This window comes from Polyodon spathula, chromosome 3 (genome assembly GCF_017654505.1).
Source record: "Polyodon spathula isolate WHYD16114869_AA chromosome 3, ASM1765450v1, whole genome shotgun sequence".
Classification (NCBI taxonomy): domain Eukaryota; kingdom Metazoa; phylum Chordata; class Actinopteri; order Acipenseriformes; family Polyodontidae; genus Polyodon; species Polyodon spathula.
The window spans coordinates 6,247,223-6,269,948 of NC_054536.1; the positions used below are offsets into that span (position 1 = coordinate 6,247,223).

The 22,726-nt window shown below is 37.8% G+C and overlaps 1 protein-coding gene across 2 annotated transcripts in view; it reads left to right on the forward strand.

The window, feature by feature from the left end:
* Positions 1-22,726, forward strand: part of LOC121311124 (neuropilin-1a-like) — a 44,998-nt gene that overhangs the window by 16,556 nt on the left and 5,716 nt on the right. Inside the window, exons 5-13 of one of the 2 annotated variants that reach the window (XM_041243866.1) lie at positions 2,646-2,873; positions 5,027-5,182; positions 5,959-6,125; positions 15,355-15,510; positions 16,533-16,677; positions 18,691-19,022; positions 20,220-20,364; positions 21,106-21,210; positions 21,767-21,826. In XM_041243866.1, coding sequence (XP_041099800.1) covers positions 2,646-2,873; positions 5,027-5,182; positions 5,959-6,125; positions 15,355-15,510; positions 16,533-16,677; positions 18,691-19,022; positions 20,220-20,364; positions 21,106-21,210; positions 21,767-21,826 — 1,494 coding nt within the window. The remainder of the gene's footprint in view (positions 1-2,645; positions 2,874-5,026; positions 5,183-5,958; positions 6,126-15,354; positions 15,511-16,532; positions 16,678-18,690; positions 19,023-20,219; positions 20,365-21,105; positions 21,211-21,766; positions 21,827-22,726) is intronic. The other variant, XM_041243870.1, reaches the window with a different exon arrangement.

Below are 22,726 nucleotides of genomic sequence, written 5' to 3' on the forward strand. Positions count from 1 at the left end.
TTAAGATCCTGAACTTTTTCAGAGCCACAGGAAAGGGCCCTTCCAAATTATCTCTTGATGTTGCTGCAGTGGGAACACTTTTTTGGAACCTGTGTTGATATGTCAGGAGCAGCCCAGTCCAGAGACATGCCGCTTGTATTACCTGGAAGGAAAGTTAGCAGCAGCTTATCATGCCCTTGCTTTCCAGAGCACTTCATGTCTGCACCTGTGTCAACACCAGGGGCAGGCAGCCTGTGCTGCAAGTTGACTTTCACATTCAGTTTGCCAGCATAGGTCACATCTGGTGGATTATCTGTCACTCCTCTAGGTAACTCAACCCTAGAGTGTGTCAAAAAAACTTCCCTCATTTTCTCCATGGTCTTTTTAAAAAAGTAGGGGGGTAGAGGAAGAAGTGTTTGGGCCCCGCAATTGTTCTGTTTGAACATCAGTTTGTTGTTTTTTTTTCCTGAAAGTGGAGCCGGTTTTTTTTTTTTTTTTTTGGGGGGGGGGGGGGGGGGGGGGGGGGGCAGGGGGGTGTAACACAGGGATTTTATCTTGTTTGCACAAAAGCAAACAATTAACTCTTCAGTTCTTATTAACTTTTCTTTTACTTCCACAGCAAGCATTTGTGTAATTATTAACCTAAAAACCTTGCCTTGAGACAAAATAACCTGCCTGTCTGTTCTATTAGTGTTAAAATAATCAGGTCTAAACTTACCATGGGTAACCAGCAAGCTGAAGTATTTGAATAGTTACACTAAACTGTGTAAAATGTCTGGGTTACTTTTCTTTTTTTTTCTTTCTTTTTTTACTGCTGTACAATCAACTTTTAAGGGCGGTTTCTTCCTGTTGCAAAAACCCTTTAAAATAGCGCAAGGTCCCTTTCACAGTCCCCAAGAATTTAACACTGACACCAGCTAGCAACAGCTGGTTTTTGGTTTAAAGCAAAACATATCAACATAAGCAACAAGAGGTGTTGTTTAAAAGTGCTATACGCATACAGGAGTGCATGAGCATTCCTGGGCTACCTTCAGAGAGTCAATTGCTTAGCTGCATTTATAGGGTGTACACTTAGCATGCACTTTATTTATCAGGCTGTACTATTTCAGTTTCCCTGCCCCTTGTAAAACTGTTTCTATTGATAACTGTAGTGTTTTTTGTTTAGTTTTTTTTCGTTTTCTTGGGCCTGGATAAGAGAAGGGATTTGTATCAGTTGTTTTGCAGTGTATGACAGAGCCTGAAGCTCAAATCGATGAATGTCGATGTCAGCCAAGTCTATGGCAACATCTGCAAATAAAACCAAAAGGAACTCTTATAAAGATATTATATTTCGATGGAAAGCTTTACTAAAGGATACTGGAAATGTTTCCCCTAAATTAGATTTTTTAAAATTTTAATCCAGAAATATGTGATGATTTCGCAAATAAATATCATAGGCTAAAAAAATGAATAAATAAAGCAAAGTTAGCCACATATAAGAAACCCACAATAGATTATTTGTTTCTAACTTTCAAGTACTGTGCATGGCCCAAAATAACTAATATATATAATATAACTAATATAATATAGATATATAAATATATATATATATATATATGTGTGTGTGTGTGTGTGTGTGTGTGTGTGTGTGTGTGTGTGTGCAAACACACAGTAGACCCTGTTAATTAATGCAGATAGGACGATTTGAGCCCGAATTAATGAAAAACATGAAGTTGAGTTTACTGTTTGAGAAATCCCTGTGCTATTAATTGAAAACTTGAAAAAGGCAATAATACAAATAAAATATAATGTCCCAACAAAGGTCAAAACATATACTGTATATAATCAGCATTGTTCAGAGGCAGGGTAGCTGGTTTAAAAAAGTCACTGATCTCGCTCTTTAAGTCTTTAATTGTCATAACTGCTCTTCATATTCAGACTGCCAGCCTAAGAAAATCTTAAATCTACTTTCTGCTTGCTTGTCACTGGTTTCAGTAACTGCAGTACAGTTCTGTCTGTTGACTTGCACTATATTGTACTTAAATGAATTAAATTAAATGATCGTCTGCTTCCGCACACATACGCTGATTTCTGTATTGATAAAGAGTGTGAATGCTCGCTTCCACATAGATCAGGTGATTTCTGCACTCATACGCTGATTTCTGTATTGATAAAGAGTGTGAATGCCCGCTTCCACATAGATCAGGTGATTTCTGCACTCATACGCTGATTTCTGTATTGATAAAGAGTGTGAATGCCCGCTTCCACATAGATCAGGTGATTTCTGCACTCATACGCTGATTTCTGTATTGATAAAGAGTGTGAATGCCCGCTTCCACATAGATCAGGTGATTTCTGCACTCATACGCTGATTTCTGTATTGATAAAGAGTGTGAATGCCCGCTTCCACATAGATCAGGTGATTTCTGCACTCATACGCTGATTTCTGTATTGATAAAGAGTGTGAATGCCCGCTTCCACATAGATCAGGTGATTTCTGCACTCATACGCTGATTTCTGTATTGATAAAGAGTGTGAATGCTCGCTTCCACATAGATCAGGTGATTTCTGCACTCATACACTTTGATAATGTACTGTATCAAACCACACGAATTATTGAAACATTAAGTATTGAAAGACGGATTAACGAGAGTCTACTGTATACATACTGTATGTTTATCTTTCAGGACCTGAATGTTCCAGAAACTTCACAACAACAAGCGGAGTGATCAAATCCCCAGGATTCCCTGAGAAGTACCCCAACAATCTGGATTGCACTTACATGATCTTTGCACCCAAGATGGCAGAGATCATTGTTGAGTTTGAAAGCTTTGAGCTGGAGCCTGACACCACCCCTCCCACCGGAGTGTTCTGCCGTTACGATCGACTGGAAATCTGGGATGGCTTCCCTGGAGGTACAGTATGTCATGGCAGCGCTTTGCCAGCGCTGTGCTGGTATAGAAGGAAAAGCACCACCTAATCTAATTGTAGAAGGCTTTATTACAAACAAGTAAAAAAAGAATTACCTACAGTAAGCAGCTTGTTTAGGTTTATATGGTTGTATCTTGTATCATGCCAAAAGCGGACGCTGCTTAGGCTTGTGTCGAGCCAACAATCATGGGTGTGAATATTTATACAATATAGTGCACAAAAGCTGAGATCAAAAATGGTCTTGGTGTGACCAACGTGGCATATACTATACCACACTCTAAACGGCACCATTGAAACCCACCTCTGATTTTATCACTTTAAAGAACAAGAATGAGAATTAAAGGAAGTTGATGTTGACAAGCACCTCTTTAACTTTCAGGGAGGCCTTATCTGAACTCCTTAAAGCTTCCTCTTCCCAATGTAATAATCTGGAACAGCAGCGTAAAGCAGTCAGGACAAAGCTTCAGCCACAGCAATGCATTGCCTTCCCTTTCAGTTATGGTGTCTGAGGCGAGGTTCGGCTGCTGTGTTTTCTTTTGCGAGCAGGGTTGTGGTGTCTGATAAAGTTGCTTGTGTATTCAAAGAGATGTTTAGCTGACCTCAGCTTGCAGACAATAATGAACTGTTTTCTCCCATGTTTTTTCTTTGCTCTGCTAAAAGAAAGATCCTGTTGTTTGCTGCCAAATGCAGTTCGACATTCCTTTGAAACAGTAGCTGCTAATGTGCCACGAAGGTTTTGAAGGGATTTTTTTTTATATTCCTTTTACAATGAATTTAAATAGAGCAAGGCCAACAGGCATACAAGTCCTTTAATGGGTCTGCTTTGTTCTGTCACATTAAGTTTATGCGTAAAGCTAAAGAGACCCCAGAGGTGGGGCAGAGTAGCCCACGTCTATATTATTGATGATCCACAAGCTTTTGTGTTTTGGAAGCTTTCTGGAGAATTTTTAAATAGAACCAAGGGGTTGATTTGATCATCAATACCGCACATGTTCAAGCCAGAGCCAATTTTTTTTAGAGCATTTTACTGCACTAGGGAATTACCCCTGGGTTGCATCAGTCTTCTATTCATGGTTTACCCAATATTACCTCTAAAATAAGTGGCTGGTGTAATCCAGGGGGATAAGCTAGTACTGTAGAAATCAATCCTAGGCTTAACCCAGTAGAGTTTTGGTTTGTCAAATCAGAACCTTATTTTAAAAACAAACCCATAGTAGCTCTTACTTCCCAAACAAAGCTTTTCTATGTGTGATTCTTTCAGGAACATACAAGTTATCTAAATTAAAAACTTTGAATGGGGTGGTTATCTTCCTTTGTTGGTAATTTAAAAAAAAAAGGCTCTGCATTACAAAGCTAAAATATATATCTTAAAACAAACCCAAGGATTTTTTTGTTTTTTGTTTTTTTTTGGAGGGGGGGTTCCTAGTAAAACTGAAGAAAACTGGCATACAATTTTTTTTTTTTTTAAAGTGAAATTTTTTGTAATCCAGTCAAGAAAAGATTTACAACTGTGACTGAAATGCAATCTTAACCTGTGTTTCAATTTTTTAAAATAAAATATGTGCTTTAACATCCATGCCCCTCGGATCAATATTGGATTAGCACAGTAGCTGAGGCTTACATGTGACATAAGGAATTCAATTCCCCTTCGTATGAAGCTGTACAAAGCCTCATACTAGCTCCTGAGCAGACATCGCTGGCACTGAGAATGGCACTCTGGGATCAGAGGCACTGTCCTGCTAAAAGAAGAGCACAATACAGAACTGACAAAGAGCTTTTTAAAATTGCAAAAGATCACGAGTCACAGAGATCATTTCAGAGCTGTTTCTTTTCACTCTAAAGTTATGTCTTGAATGTAGATTAATAGAAATGCTGTGGGGTTTTTATTTAGCAAAGAGGAGGCATACTACTGTTGTTAACTCAAACCGTCATATTTCTTACGCCAACCACAGCCCCTAGCAATTTCATTATTCTAGTGTACTTAATTTTCAAGGTGGCAAATTGTGCGCACTCTTGTTTACAATGCATACACACTTTGGGAAATGTGTCGTAGTTTAATTAACTCTAATGCTAGGATCTGAGTGTAATGTGAATTAGAGTTACTCTGTAAACACATGTCTATTCCTCCTTTGTTTAGTTGGTCCCCACGTAGGACGGTTCTGTGGACAGAACACACCTGGTCGATTCCGAACCTCTACTGGAATCCTTGCCATGACCCTGATGACCGACAATGCCATAGCGAAGGAGGGCTTCTCTGCAAACTTCACCGTCATTGAGAAGACTGTACCAAAAGGTTAGTCCTCACATGTTTTCATTCTGGTTGAAGTCTTGGAACTCCTGTTTTGTTTTTTTACATTGTGTATTTCTGCATGTTGTGGTGTTCGGTGAATGAGGAGTTAGAAACTGACTTACTAAGTGGCACTATATGGTGAGCTAAGAAACTGAAATCTTTTATTGAGCTTGTGAGATTCGGTGGGCTTATACTGCCGCAGATACCCATCTCCTCTCCAGGATGCTTTGTGTGGTATGAAGCAGTAAACTCTGGTCTCCAGTGTCCATTGTTATTGCCCACTCTCCAGACAAATAGCCACCCAGTCTGTCTCGCTGGAGCCCAGGCTGACTGCACTTTGGCCAGAGACTGAACCCGTGACCTCTGAACCCAATGGGGTCTACTGACTGCAACACCATTTGGAGGTTTTCCTGTTAAATACAAATAAAAACACTAATGTGGTGGTAGCAGATGTCAACATCTATGCAGTTAATTCTTAACATCGTCATTTTTAGCGAATTTGTAAACAGAGGAAATTCCAGAATGAGTGATAGATTTCTATAATGCTAAAAAAATAAATGAAAAATAAAATGGAATAATGTTGAATTTAGCTGTAGACATGTCACTTTGATTAAACAGATGAGAGCGACGGGACCCCTGCAAGGGTAGCTTTTTAGAATTACTTGTTTATTTGTTTGCTGACTTTTAAAAAGGTTGGATGTTTATATGGTAAGACTGACAGCCTCTGGGCTCACCGCTCTGGAACCCACTTACAGGGTTTCATTTTCCATAAAACCTAGATTTCGATTGTCTGGAACCACTGGGGATGGAATCTGGTGAGATTACCTCAGATCAGATCATGTGCTCCTCCCAGTACAATGCAAACTGGTCCGCAGAGAAATCCAGACTGAACTACATTGAAAACGCATGGACCCCTGCAGAAGACTCCAGTAAAGAATGGATACAGGTGAGAAGTTGTGAATATACAATACAGCACACTGCCTGTGTCCCAATACTGTTTCAGTACTGAAGTTTATAAATTCCTGAACACCATACATTAACAACATGTAGTTACTGTCTTGATCGTATCTTTTTTGTTGAAAGTACACATATTAAATAATGAAAGTGTAAGTACTGTGTAGCTGCAGTGCACTCAGCATACCTTTATATTGAAGTCTATCCACGTTAAAACAACTATGTCAATGTAATTCACATTTTATTTAGTGCCTTTCAGAAAAGCAACAACCCTTAGCCATTTTTCTCCAACCTATGTTATGTAGTAGAAATGCTGTGATATTAGATGGGCAGACATGAGCAAAACTGGAGTCTAACAGCATACACATCCAGAAAATAAACCCTGAAGGGGGCAATAAATATAATCTAGTAAATTAATCCCCACAGATGTGATAAAACAACAACAACCTTCTATATGTTTTCTCTTCCCAGGCTTCTCATGCTAAAGAAATTGTTGTTGTCTTCCTTGGGGCCTAATAATGGGGCCGTTTCTCACACCAAAATGAAATATTTGCCCAAGGTACCCTCTAAGTGATGTGTTTCCTTACTCCAATCAAAATCATTTCACCAGCTCTTTCCTCCAGACAAATGTAATCATTGAAATGGTCTCTGTGTTCCCGGTTAAGACAAGGGCAGTGCTGTTTCTATTGTTTGGCATAGGAAAAGCTAGTGCAAAACAACACTACATAACTGAGCCATTGACTGAAAAACATGCTCTCAGCTATTTCCTGTGGGGTATCTTTTAAATCTAAAGGAAGTCTTACAAACCAGTGAAGAAAGGATTGAGCAACCCCTATTGTTCAGTAGTCTTGTGAATGTGTTCAGTCTTAAGCAAAGCACCTTGGAGCATTGAGCCAAAGTGCAGTTTAGTTAATAATCGATACTTACTGTACTTCTAGTGTACGGGGCTACATTACCTTGCATCCCACATTTAGTTTTAGCTGAAGTGCAGTGCTCAGAATGAAGTATGTGATTATCATATATAAAGACTTATTTGGTTAAGTAAATTGAAATGTATTTATTATTAAAATAGGTCAATTCATATTGAATATGTTATTAATAAGTGCCTTCCAGTAATGCCAAGAGTGTTTATTTCATTTTTGAAAATGAATGAGATTGTGGATCACAAACAACATTAAAATGAATGAGATTGTGGATCACAAACAACATCAAAATGAATGAGACTGTGGATCACAAACAACATTAAAATGAATGAGATTGTGGATCACAAACAACATTAAAATGAATGAGATTGTGGATCACAAACAACATTAAAATGAATGAGATTGTGGATCACAAACAACATTAAAATGAATGAGATTGTGGATCACAAACAACATTAAAATGAATGAGATTGTGGATCACAAACAACATTAAAATGAATGAGATTGTGGATCACAAACAACATCAAAATGAATGAGACTGTGGATCACAAACAAGCCTTGTTTTTTATTAGGATGCATTGAGCTAGTCTTTATTTCAATAATTTAGTAAGGTGAAACAAAACAGGAGAACCCCCCCCCCAAGGCAATTGCAGTTAAAATATTACAGCTTTTTTTGATCCAATCGATCTTTTTATGGGAAAATTGTTAGTATTACATTCTCTATGATCTAAAAAAAAAAGCAATGAATTACCAGGCAGAGAAATTCCCGACCCAGATCAATGCCAAAGTTGAAAAATGCACATCTGTTTCCAGTTTCTGCTGTTGGTGTTTAATATATAGTTTAAACACGTTCTGCTGTCCCATAGCCATGCATCCTAAAGGAGTTTAATGAATTTCAACATCATTAGAAGAGTAAAATGGGTAATTCCAGCTTGATTAAGCATGCTATGCAGGGGAAGTTCAAGTTTCAAACTCCCACTGAAGATTTGATATGACCAAAATACAGATTGTCATTATCTTCTACTTTATTAACAAATCCATCATATTTATATAAGTTAAGAGATTCGTTAACTGGCTGATTATCGAACAACACATTTTGTGCCAAATTATTTATATTATTAACTACAACGCAGTTCAATAAGGAGATTTGTTATGTTGCATTTAAAACCAATTTCTCGTGGATTTTAATATAATATCATTAAAATGCAGAAATATAAGTACAACATATTCTACATACTGTAGCTCAAGAGATAGTTAACATGGGGACATGTGCTGCAGGAGGTTAGCTAGCATGTTGAATTTACTGATGAATAATCGAATTTTTTAATTGAATGTGCAGTGTGTATATATATATATAATATATATATATTATATATATATATATATATATATATATATAATATATAGATATATATATATATTAATTATGTCAATCTGCAGCATTGTTAAATTACCTGCCCAGTAGTGTTGATTTCCTTGTGTATACAGTACGTGTCTTCTTCTGTTTTTCTTGTTTATGCAGCTTTCCTGTCTCTCTCATGCACCCTTGTGTTGATATTACTGGTACTTATATAGAGTCCAGTCTGATGTTTGTACTCAAGAGACAGTGTTTTGTAAGTCCCAGTATTGTTCAGATTACCAAAGAACGGCAGATGTGTTCTTGCCACGCCTTTATTCTGTCATCCGAAGGCATATTTACAGAAATCGACAGCTGATCCACCCTGTTTGTTGAAGGACAGCTGGTCTCGCTCGTAAACATTCAGTCACTGGTGAAGGCAGAGCGTTTCACTCATCGTTAGATGATGCACCATGAGTCAACGTCTCTTATTATTATTGTTTTTGAGACTGATTCATTCACTAGCCCATCGAGCCATTCAAAAAGGTTCAAATGAAATTGGCTGTTACAGCATTAAGAGAGGCATTTGACTGAAGGGTTTTCGAATCACAGAGTTACAAGGGGACTTTGGAGCCTTTTTGTGGGGTGTCTGAGCACTGCATTTTTATAAGCACCCAAAACAATGTCTGTTTCCTACCAGAAACATCATCGCTGTGCTTTTTACATTTTTCGATTTACTTTCCAGAGCAAGCATGTTTTAGAAAATGCAGTGACTACAAATAGGCAGACACTCTGCCAGAACGTGTTGAGAACAATTCCACACAGAGATATGAACAGGTGCTCTGAATGAATACTTAATGTACTGTCAGGGAAATGAAAGAAGGATGTATGGAGCTCAGTCCCCATATAATCAGAATCAAGCACGCAGGGACGATCGCCTCACACAACCGAGTCTGCTCTTCGAAATAGGGAAGTATTTTTGAAACTAAACTCCTCAGTTTTAGGTTTAAGAAGTGATCTGTGGCATATATTATTTTAGGTGTTAACTAGTTGGCTTTTGGAATGCAGCAAGAAGCAATTTTAAAATAAGATTATAATCTGAGACAGCCGATATTAATCACACCCATGACGTGAAATATGTATTTTTTTATTTACTTTACATTTTTTGCCTTTTGAGATGATAAATCATTCCTGAAGAAGCAATGGTATTGTTTGCCCAGTAACATGCATTGAATCGAGCCACGTGTGGAGGCTTTGTCCAGTTTAAATAAGTATATTGGCAGTCATTCAGAATTAAGATTGCAATCTACCAATAGATTGGTGCTTCTCCAGCTAGCTATTACTTTAAGAATATAGATTTCATTAGGGATTTTATAATCAAAACTGTGTTAAGCATGATCAGGAAATAGTGAAAATGTGTTATAAAAATGATCAGTGCAAGCTTGATCTTCTCTTGAAAGTGTTATCTAGGCGAGTACAGTAGTTTAAAGGTTAAAGAAAGATTTTTACTGTACAGTCTTTAGGTTCAAGTCCTGAAGCCCATCAGCCCACGAGAACACATTCATTTTTCTGACATAAAGATAAATGGCAGGTTAAGGTTTGTAAATATTGTCGATGGAGCCAGTCTGACATTCCCGTGGCTGCTTGAATTCCCTCCTGTCTTGCTCGCTGTTTTTCTAGCTGTCAGTCATTGGCATATCATGGTAAATTCCATACAATTTAATCTAGCCGATATAAGCAAGTCGCTAATTATGGACTTCCCCCAACGTGTACAAGATGTAAGGAAGAGATCCGTTTTCTTAACCCTTTCTCTGGTTAGGAAAAAACACATAACTAATGTCAGGAACTAAAATAATTAGCGTTACGATATCCTGTTTTTGCAGGAAGCACAAATGTGTTTTCAATTAGCTCTGGGTGCTTAAATGCAACTGTGTCCGCTTTCCATTGTTACTGGTGACTGGTGCTAGCAACCTGTGAGAGATATTTTCAGCCCATGGGCCCCATGGCCCACATGATAAGTAATTAAAATCTGGAATAGTAATTAAAGTTCTTGTCTAGTAAGAGAGTGTCCTGGAAGAAAGTTGACTCAGTCAATGTGCTTTAGGTGCTTTTCCAACGTGAACAAGCAAATAAAAAGCAGGATATAAAAAAGCTGCCTGAAATAAGAAGTCGGAATTATGCTGTGATTGGCCAAATGAGCATAACAGTTTACAAGGCTGGAATCAAGCTTTGAATTGTATATGCAGATTATGTGTATGGCAGCCTGTAAAATACGTTAATCCTGCCATGCTGAAAAAAAAACCCCAAAAAAACAAAGCTCCGTCAGGGTTATTCTTGTGCCTTACAGTGAGAGAAACAATTTAGCTATTCATGAGTATTTTACTTTAAAACATTTTCACAGAGAAAGGCTTTTTGTTATATGGTAGCTGCTGAGTCTGCCACGTTAGCACACAAAACAAGAGACTGATTTATGCGCAGATATGCACTTTTGTTGTTTGCCAGCTCAAAAACAAAACAAAAAGATTTTCAATAGGGTTGCCTCCTGTGATACAGACTCTGGCTCAGACATGCTTTCCAGAAGCAGTGCTTGTCTATCATTTTAACCTACGCTGCTTGTAGAAGTCAGTGCTGAAACAGCTTACTTCACAAACTAAACCTGCCACCTGGAATGGGTGTCCAAGTCTTGCTGCTTCCAGTCCCTAATTTGTCAGCTGTGGGTCAGTTAACTCAGCTCCTGCTGCTTTCAGTCTGCTCTGCTTAATCACATGAATTACCACTGTCTCCACGGCACCACAATACGAGACAGGGGGAACCAGTCACCCTTTCACACGAACACAAACTAACACTGCAACACCCCATAATGTAGTACTGTAGGTTTTCATCAAATGATGTGAATCTTTTTATATATACAGTACATGACAACTGTTATTGTCAATACTGAATTCCTATAATAAAAACAAAATATGTATCTAAGAGGCTTTTAAGACAACCCCTGCTCATTAACCAGGACGACAGGGGTATCATAATACATAATAATATAATAAAAGCAATTCTAGCTCAATTTCAATGCAAATAACATTAAGGTTCAACACAATTGGGTTTACCTTGCCCTATCAAGTTGCCCAGTATCCTGGCTACTGTGAGAAATATTGCTTCTCTGCAAGAGTTGGGAAGTTGAGAAATACAAAAGAAAACATAATAAATTCAATGACAAACATTTCGACCAGACGTGTTGTGCAGTGTCTTCAAGAACTGAGAGATTGTTAAAAAAAAAAAAGCAATAATAATTATTATAACAAACTTCCTTTTCTCATTAAACCTGTTAGATAAAAATGCTTAATTAGTCTGTACTAAAAAAGCTGTTTCATTCATAGGTTTGTAAGTTGCCTCTAAACCAGAAAGTTCCTCCCATTGTCTTTACTTCAATAGGCCTACTTTGAATGTGTCTTTTATGTCAGCATTTCCATAGTTAACCAGAACCAGATGATATTTTAATTTCATAGACAGTCGTATATCTGAGTTTGGTTTTATTTTATAGTCAAGTTTTTGTTTATGTAAAATCTACAGAACATTTCAGTTAGGTCCCTTGGGTACCAATTCCAAATTCCTATAGCCCACACAGGAAGGCTTGTTTTTTATTTCTTACTAATACAGTAATTATAGCTGAAACTGATCGTACAGCTAAGAGGCAACAATCAACAAATGCAAAGAACACATAGAATGGGTTTTCTTGTGCTTGGGTTGAGATTTCTTTTTTATATAATGTAGATAACTAAACGAGTGAAAGGGAAATCGTCCAATTACATGACACACTTCTATAACCTTGATGTTTACTGGACAGCCACTTTGGTTAATGTGGTTACCGTATTGTTGTGTGTTTCTTTTTATTCCATTTTTATTTGAAAGGTTTTTGGGTGGATTAATATTATTTTACCTTCTGTGACTCCCTTCATATTAACTTCAGTCTGCCAAAACCTCATAAAATAGGGTGTAATAAATTAACAGAGCAAAGTCTTGAGGGTCATCTAATGTCTAGTCATAGATGCTGACAGACTCTGCCCATGAAGCTGACTCATGTACACACATTACCTGCTGACAGAACGGACTGACGCAGTGTAGTCAAAAATTAGGAACACAATCCAGGGAAACTATTATCAAGCTTCACCAAAAAGATCCAATGTGCATCACATAAGTCATTTATGTTGTTTTGCATTTTGTGAAATATTTTTTTTAGAAACTGTTCTATATAAAATTGAAAATGAAAAATCTGCCAGAATAAAAATATATTTGATATAGCTGTTTGTTTAAAAGAAAAACTTTTTTTTTTTTCTGCTATATACAGTTTTTCAAAAATATTAATGGATATGACTCAATCCAGCATGCTCTTAACTATAAAAGAAACATTACTTTGGCAAATTAGACAGATATTTAAATGATTGGTTCTGCTTCATTATGCAAATTGGGTAAATTGATATGCAATTGCCCCTTAAGCTGTATGCTTTATGTTAAAAGAAGGAAATAGCAAAATTGAAGGAAAAATATTTACTTAGCAATAGAGTTGGTGATGGATGGCATATCTTTCAAACCACAGAGTACTCATTAAAGCAATTAAAGCAAATGTACACAGAATCCTCCTTACACTTCCCATCAAACCAAGACTCCTTGTCAATACACAACTGAAGGGAGACTCCCTTTTCAATAAGCACTCAGAATTCAATGGGATTTCTTAACCAGGTTTTTTCTCCTCAATGTCAGAATTAAGTCACTGTTGAGAGACAAACATCGTTAAATTGCTATTCATATCAATGGTTTATAGCAGGTCTGAGAGTAATGGGTTGCATTGGAATTGAACTTTGGTGCATGGCTTGTTCACAAGATTCAAATGCAGATTCACAGTGCACAGTTCCCTACAGCTGTGTGTGTTTTCAAATCCCTCTGAATAACAGTCCCAAAGGTGCCTTGAGACAAAGTAAACACAATTTGTGTCTTTCGAAAAAATATATATTTGGAGATGTTTATACAGGATAGACTCACAACCTTACAAAAGGAAACAACATTTTAAAATTTCACGTCCTGTGGAAGAATTAGGTTATCTCCCAAAGGTACAGTAAGCTAAGGTAGGAATTGAAAACTGGATACAGTAACTCAAAAAGGAACTGAAAGACATTTTCAAAGTTACGTAACTTTATCTGGGAGAAGCTTCTGGAACAGAACCAGGATCTTTTTTAGTTTTTAGTTTCTTAAATTACATTGGGTTATGATGAACAAGTGCAGTAAATATAAATGAGTCCATATATTATACCAAAGTGATATGAAAGGGAAAATAGGGAAAGAAAAAGAATATATATATATATTAATATATATATATATATATATAATAATATATATATAATATATATATAATATATATATATATATGTCCTATTATTAATATCAAGGATTTTATTCCATTAGGGGAAGCACAGGTCTGTCAAAATCCAGCAGTATGTATTTTATGTTCAGGGGATTCAAGGCTTTTGGCAGAAATGCTGAAGCCTGTGCTGTTTCTTTTCGTGTGTGTTTATTTAAAGACAGACAACTCTGTTATTGCTACAGATCTTCAAAATAAGATACAAAAAAAGTCTCCTGGGACTTTCTTAATTGTAAAGTAAAATCTTTTAAATCTTTCTTAATTGTAAAGTAAAATCTTTTAAATCTTTCTTAATTGTAAAGTAAAATCTTTTAAATCTTTCTTAATTGTAAAGTAATCCCCCCCCCATGTGACTCACATGTAGATATGAGATTGTGTAATTTGAATGCTGTCATTCAGCTTATTTGCTGGCCTGCCTTTAATACTCACAACAGGCTTATAAGGATTCACATTACTCAAAGAAATATAAAGACTGTTCTTTTTTTTTCCGTGCTCAGTCATTCCTGTCAGGAGAAACCGAGAAGGATTCACATTTAATTGAACTGTGGATTAAAAATGATAAGCAGCACACATGAACATGTGGAAACAGAACTAAAAAGAAGATGAAGGCAATAAGCCATATGAAAATTCCTATGGAAAAATAAATTGCTATTACATTTCTAACTTGCAATGCAAACAGCATCAAAGCAGAATGCTTTCAAACCGAAATACTTGCGGGTTTAAGGCCTCTGACAGCGGAAGCTGTTTGATGAATTGTGTTGTTGGGCTATGCTAAAAGTTCACTAAGTGCTGTGAGCACAGCTCTGCACAGAGTTAAACAAATTAAGCTTGTCAGAAAATGAAGTGAAATCTGTGAAATATTACATTAGCAACCGGGTGCAATGTCAGAGTCACCTCTGTCGAAAGCATTGCAGGATTGATTTTTTATTTTTACTGTTCCACTAATTAATAGCAAATACTTTCCTCTTCAAAGCATCCTCCTCTACATTATCTTTAAATCATCAATTCCACAATCTTGGACATTCGATTATTTCATCTGCCTTGACCTGCATTTATCAAGTTAGATGGGAGTTTGTACCGGAGAGGTACTGAAACCAGGTGTACATTTCACATCTGCCCTCCAATTTAATCTTCCGTATTTATAGAAGTGAAGCTGCCAGCCGAGACTTTGCCCCCAGTCCTAAATCCACAACAGAAATATATTTTAAATTCATAATGCTGCTTGTTTGGCGACCTTTGTTTCCTTGTATCACTGCACATTATTGCTATAGTGGCTACAAGGCAAAACAGTTTGAATTATACTTTAGCGTACTGTAATGGAGAGTGATCAGGCATTATTTTTCAATGGCAATGTAAATAAAGCATGCTTCAAAAGGTCTCTCCCAGATTACCCACTCACAGTTTAGATGTGGCTCCCCAATGGCCCGTTTATACAGCAGCATTGTAATCATCTTCTATTTTTTTTTTTTATCAGTTCATTTCCAGGTAGAGAATCAGAAGGATCTCATATAGTCTCCTAATGCCTAGTTTGATATCCATTTTGTTCGCTCAGGTGGACCTGGGGTTTCTGCGCTTCGTCTCTGCCATCGGAACGCAAGGGGCCATCTCAAAAGTAACGTCAAAAATTTACTACGTGAAAAGCTACAAAGTGGATGTGAGCTCCAATGGGGAAGACTGGATTACTCTGAAGGAAGGCTCTAAGCAGAAGGTAGGGGGATAATTGGGTTTGTCTTGATAATGCTGTTAGCTGTGGCGATAATACAGAGATATTACTGGGTCTGTCAAGGGAAACAGCAAAAATGGACTTTCCCCATTTAACAGTGTCTCAGTAATCAATAAACAGCAGGAAATCTTCAAGCATAAGTAGCATGGCTTCAGGTTTGTGTTCAAATATATAACATATTAGTTGCTGCAGTATTGTCTTCCTTTTTAGTTGTCAGTTTTAGTTACAGTAACACTGAAAAATAAAACAGCATCCTAATGTGACAGATGCACAAGGTTTATGTCTGATTGCAGGCTCTTATCAGCTCTAAATTTTCTCAGCAGTTATAGATCACAGTAATAGACTTACAGTGTTAACCAGTTGTTTGCTTTTTCTGGATTCTCATTTAAAATAAATCACTATAAGAACATTTTCAATCCTTTTTGGGCAAATGTATGCAAGCTGTTCCCTAGTTAGCTTGACTGTATCCAGGCCCGGTGATTTAACATCAGGTGCCAAAACTGAATCTCTTCCCCACACTGTAGAGAGTGAGGCAGCCCACCCCAGACCTGCTAAAGCACATGAATTCTAGAAACCTGTAATAATTTTAGTTTCAGTATTGTTAGGTATTCCATAACAGTATTGCTTATTTATTTTTTTTGTTTGTTTTTTGTTTTGTTTTGTTTTTAGTTTTTTTTTTTTAACTTTCTGCAGGCTGAACAATTTAATTATTGATTTTTTTCTTGAGCTAGAACCTAACCAAAAAAAAGAAAATCCTCTCATTTATACAAAGGTTGAGGAGCTGTTTACAATGTACAGAGTGTACCGCACTGTATATGTGAACGTACACTCATATCATGTATGCTCTGTTTAATTAATTCATACTTTTTTTTTATTATCCCTTATAAAAGTTTACCACTGTATTTTTGCAGTTTTGTCATGCATTTCCCATGCTTATACATTTTTCTTCATGTACGTCCTTTAAAAAAAACACTGTATATAATTCATCACCTTTATTTTAAATACAGATTTTCCAGGGGAACACAAATCATGTAGATGTTGTCAAGACTCCTCTTCCAAAACCCACCCTGACTCGTTTCGTCCGCATTCGGCCGACAACGTGGGAGAACGGGATAGCACTGCGTTTCGAGGTGTACGGCTGTAAAATCTCTGGTCAGTGCAAGTCAATCCAACTGCATTTTCTCACACCTCTGCTTTGAACTGAATTATAAAATATAAATGAGCTAAATCCTATTGCATATGTATGGTGTCTGGTGTTAGGATGCAAAATAGATGGCAGTATAACAGCCTGCTGCCTTCAGATGCATATGAATGCTGTACTTTCTTATCGGGCCTAACTGTTGAAAGGTAATCTTACTTGTCTGATGTTAAGTGTTTGGTTGACCATCAAACCAGCCTGCCCATCCATACACTGTCATGATGAAGCACCACAGGTTGTCTATTGTGGTTTATTATGCTGGTTTGCACTTAGCTTTTCCTTGTGGTTTCAAGCCAGCAGTAGCTGGCAGAAGGGACTGTCATTTTTTGTACTGGAGAGTTAAAGTGTGTGATGGAAGAAATAGCTGGCCTGATTTGAGGTACAAAGAAGCCTAGAGATTTGTGATTAACATAAGAAAGCCTCAACAGTGATTCGTTGTTAGGACATACTGAACGAAGGACAGCAGAATAGACAAAGAAGAAACTGGGGTCATTTAAGTTTTTCATTTTGAAGGAACTTTTATGTGAGTTGTCGTAGGTCATGTTTTCTGGTGTTTGTTTTGTTGGAGAAATTGTGATTTTGCTGGTTCAGCACGAATAAAGGAAAAGCTCAGTCAAAAGCACTGAGATTCAGTTAGCGGGTAACAATCAAAAGAAGACTCCCTGAAGAAGACCTCATGGGAACAACTAAAATGGTTAGCCTAGCTGAGAAAACTCCATCTCTTTCGTTGATTACAGCTTGTTTTTTTGATGCAGTGTTGATGATTTGGTCTTGATGCTCTCAGTCAAATCTGACCCTCTGATTTCCTCCAGTCTTTTGATGCAATAAGCTTCATGTAGAGGTCCTTGCTACAGTAATAGTGGTTTTAATCTTCATTTCTACCTCTGCAGCTTTTTTTATTTGTGGTTGCTCTCCAGAAAGTTCCTTCCTTTGTAAAGCTTCCAACACAAACTTCGATAGCAATCACAAGAGATGGATTCGAGCCCCTGGGTTCAATTCATTCCATAGTTAGAAAAATATTTAAACATTACCCACATGTAAATGAAAACTGCAAGCTATTCTTCAAGGTTTATGTGGTTGTTCATTGTAGTGTCTGAGAATGGATTTCTATTTAATCATGCTTAAAGAAACTGCAACACCTCGATCTGAATGATCATACAGCACATGTTATTGTGTGCACAGGCTGCCTGCACATAGCACATAGTGATTTACATGCTTCCTTGTTTAGATGTTTGTGTCTTCTGAAGCTTGGTGGATTGAGTTGAAAAGTAGTATACAGCTTCATAATGGAAAAGAATCAAAACAGATTTTCATACAAAACCATTTCCCAAAAACCCATTGTCTCACTAAGTAACTATGAGCATACTCATCAGAGTGGCTTGGCAGTGGTAGGCCTGCTAGTTTACCTTGTGCTTTTTTAAATTAGAGGTGCTAATTTAGACATCCAAAGTGGATTATTTATAAGCAATTGATTCTGAGCAGGTTGGAGTAACTAGAATTCAGAACCTTGGAACAAGGATTATGAAAAAATAATCTACCACCTTGGCCTTGAGTAACAGCTCTCTGCAAATCCCCTATTATAAAATCATGAAATCATCATGTGTTGTGTTGGCTCTTGTGTTGTTCTGAAGCGCCCTGACTTGATTTGCACGCAGCATTACTAGAGGCCTTCGAGATTGTTTTTGTTGTTTTATTTTCTGAGGCATCTGAGATTTGGAGTAAAGAAAGAGAAATCTGAAGATAATACTGACTCCTATGAGTGAGATAAGGAATATCAATGTGTAAACTACCTCTGCAAAAGGGGCCTGACTCTTTTTGCACAGTGGTTAAGGTGTCGGTTTGGAAATATTGATGTGTTTGGTCTTTCTTTTTAAAATATCCAGCAGTACCTGCATGTGGTGTTAAATTCTGATTACTGCATACAGTATGAGCAAACTCATAATCAAACCCTCTTACCCCTCTTCTAGAGTACCCCTGCTCTGGAATGCTGGGAATGGTGTCGGGTCTCATCACAGACAGTCACATCACAGCCTCCAACTTTGCTGACCGGAACTGGGTCCCCGAGAACGCCCGTCTCCTGACCAGCCGGTCTGGCTGGGTGCTGCAGCCGCAGGCTTTGCCATACACCAAGGAGTGGCTGCAGATGGACCTGGCCAAGGAGAAGCTGGTGCGGGGGCTCATCATCCAGGGAGGCAAGCACAGGGAGAACAAGGTCTTCATGAGGAAGTTCAGGATCGGCTACAGCAACAACGGCTCAGACTGGAAGATGATCATGGATGCCATTGGAAATAAGCCCAAGGTGAGTAAGGATGATCTAGTCACCCAACCATTTCTTTATTTCTCAACTGCCTAGGGGTCATGTGTTTATATGGAGTACCTTCAAATGTGGCCCTAGTTATTGTCATACCTTGCAAGTGATGCTTGTATTCTTGGGTACTGTATCTATTTAAAAGTTTTAAGAGCTAAACCTCTGACTCGAGAAGCACTGAACCAATACCCCATATGGACAGCATTCTGTAGACAAATTCATTATGAACTGAAAGAGTTTTCTGCCATTATCATATATTATATACCGTGAATTCAAACAAGCCCAGCTCCAAACCTATTACAATAATGTACATAGTAATATATATTACAAGCAGATAATATATTACCTGCATTATTAATTCTTTAACCCTCCCCTCTTCAATTGACATGTCCCTATTCATTTGTTCTGGTTACAAATCATGTTTCGTATTCCTTCTATGAAGCTTTGTAACCTGAAAGTCAAATTTCACTTTTAAGCTTTGAGAATCGTTATAGGACTAGAAAGAAGCATGTAACATCAATGCAGGTCTCAGATGTATCTGTCAGCAGTGCTATGCTTTGAGTGTGGAGCCTACTTCCCAAGAAATACGGTTAAACTCTGTGCCTGGTTACAAGGGACGGGTACAACAATCCAAAATCTCTTCCAGATGTCTTAATATGTGATTTATGAACAAATGAAATCCAAATTTCCATGGTCTTGTTTCCTGTGTCCTCTTTCATAAAGCCCTTTAAACAGTCTTCAAAGCGATGTGGGAACAGATTGCTGTTTCTTGCATTCACTCTGCTTATATCAGTTAGATAATTATGTGTGGTACAAATTTGCTGCTGAGTGTATCCTTTGATAAAGCCTCACAAGTGACATCCTCAGAAGCTGTGTTCAAAGCATTTCGGTTTGGTTACTTTATACATTGTTTACTAGGTTTCTTTACCAGGAATGCCGTTTGAAACTCTATACTGACGAATGCCAATCCAATGTCAGTAACCGCCATTCATCTAGTCATGCTACACCTGTTTGAGTGTGCTTTAATCTATTTTAAATGAAGGAAGAAGCCATTTCGAAACAATATGGATTATCTTAACCCACTTTCAACCCCAGGAGGCCTCTGCACTGTAAAACTATTAGCATCTATCACTGCTAGGATTCTCGCCAATATGTCTTTCCTTTCTTCCTTCCACCGATGTTCCGCAGACATTTGAAGGTAATAGCAACTACGACACCCCTGAGCTGAGAACGTTTGAGCCACTGTTGACAAGGTTCATCCGGGTTTACCCAGAACGGGCTGCATCCTCGGGGCTGGGACTGAGAATGGAGCTCCTTGGTTGCGAGATTGAAGGTATTTCATTTTCCATCAGGCCTACTCATTTCCTCGTGCTGAAATGGCACTGAAGGAATGACAGAATATATATATGTGTGTGTGTGTGTGTGTGTGTGTGTGTGTGTGTGTGTGTGTGTGTGTGTGTGTGTGTGTAATGGTTATTTTGGTAGAACTAATGGGTAGTAACCTCAGGCCCCCAGTATTCCCCAGTTAGGTCATGTGTGTTTTTTAACATAATAAAGATCAATAAATGAGAATGTCTAGAATAGTACACCATTCCAAATCCTAGTGTGCTTTTGAATGTTATGTTTATGAAGCCAAAACAAATTCTCAGTTATACACTAATTAAACAAGACATCTCCTACCAGTTGCCCTCATGAAGATGGACATTACCCATGACTACAGCATTGGGTTCTTCCATGCTTTAACTCTGTGTTGTAGTTTATGATGTCAGCTTCCCCAGTGTACAGTATCAGAATTTTTATTTGATGTGCTATTATTCTTTACTATTAAGGATATTTCTAATTAAATTAAATAGTTAGTAAAATAAGTGTTTTTTTGAAAAGGCCACTTAATGGAAGATTAGAGCTGAAGTCAAATGCTGGAATGGTATCAGTTTTGCTGCCAGGCTTCACATCTATATCTGTTAAAGTGGCTCGGACAGCAGCACTATTCAAACAAACTCATTCCATGGAACTCTTTGGTGGTGCTCGACTGTAGGGTGGTACGTGTCTGAAGCTGTGTGTTTGTTTTTCCCAGCTCCCACTTCGGTTCCCACCACCACGGCGATAAGCCTGACGGACGAGTGTGATGACGACCAGGCAAACTGTCACAGTGGCACAGGTGATGACTACGACTCGCCAGGTGCTAACACCACCCTCATTCCATTGCCAGCTTTCTGCCCATGCCAGTCTCTTTCATCAAGTTTCAATGGACACCCCTTCTAAAAGTTTCCCTTAGAAAAAGCATAGCAAAGTATAATAAAACACAATGAAAGCATGGTAAAGCATTGGTAAGCTTTGTAAAGAATAGCGAGGTATGGTAAGCATATTACCGTACTGGCAAAGCAGGGTAAACAATGGTAGATGCATATTATATTCATGGGGAAAGCATGGTAAAACTTAAAAAACACTAAAAAAAACTAAAATACCATGGTCAAGGGGTATCTAGCTTTTTGTTTAGTTTCCCTTGAATGCCGCTCTATTTACAGCTTATCCCTTTAAATAATGTGGAATGTGGAACATTTTGTGTAAAAATAAAAAGGACGACATGAAATCAACTAACCCCTTTTAGTTTTAGTAGGACACATTTGATGCTGAAGTTAAAAGCTTTGTAAAACATGCAGTAACTTTTGTTGGTAACCATGCCTATGTTGCAGTTGTCCAGCAGATATCTAACCCAGTTCCTATTCCTTGGCTAGGTGGTGGAGCTGTGCAGATCACAGATGAGCCGACAGGTGGGGATACCTCAGAACTTCCAGGTGAGAAAGATGTTAAAGCAGCTGGATTGGGAAAACAGGCTGATTGGGAACAGTGCGATTTCCCCAGTCATTCTGTCACTGGGTTTGAATGAATAAATGCAAGATAGATTCCAAAATGAGATCCTGAAAAAGAAAAAAAAACCTTACCCGGTATAATAACATTTAATACAAAATAATAATCAGCACAATATCCTTGATGTACTGTGCAATGTGTGAAATTGAATCTCGTAATTATCTATTTTTACCCCTCTGCCATACATTTCTATTCCTATTTTTTTCATATTATATCTATTAAATACCTCAGACCTAAAAACAAGAGCAGCCACCATTTAATGCATCAAAGAGAGATACAAACATAGACGGTAAAGAACAGATTACCAGTATTTTTCCAGCAACATTTGCTCGCATGAGCTTTTTGATAGGTTCCATGCTGTTGGAACCACGAATGACTGATAAATTAAAACTAGAAAGAAAAGGATTTACTGTTAACACAGGGCAAGAAAGCACAACTGTGTCGTGCGAGACATTGGAGCAGCCTGAGGCAGGGCCTGCGCTTTCATTGCTTCAATAGCAAATAAAGTTGCTTAGTCAATTCCTGTTTTTGTGAAGCATGCAATTGCTGGCATATAGCTGTCTCCAGAGAACCAGCTCTGTGGAATGTGGGCCCATTACATGAGCACGTCCTGCTTTAAAGTGTACAGCTCCCCTCATTAAAAATGACCCCCTTTTTATGCTTTTCTTAGAATACTGAGCTCTGAACATGTTATAGCATTCTCTCAGTTTTAGCAATAACCTTGTTTAATTAGCCATCTCTAAGTAAGATTTAGCTGTTTTTGTTTACACAGATTAATGAATTAATGTGTTACGGATTTGAGCTCTGTAAGGAATTCAGTTTCTGCT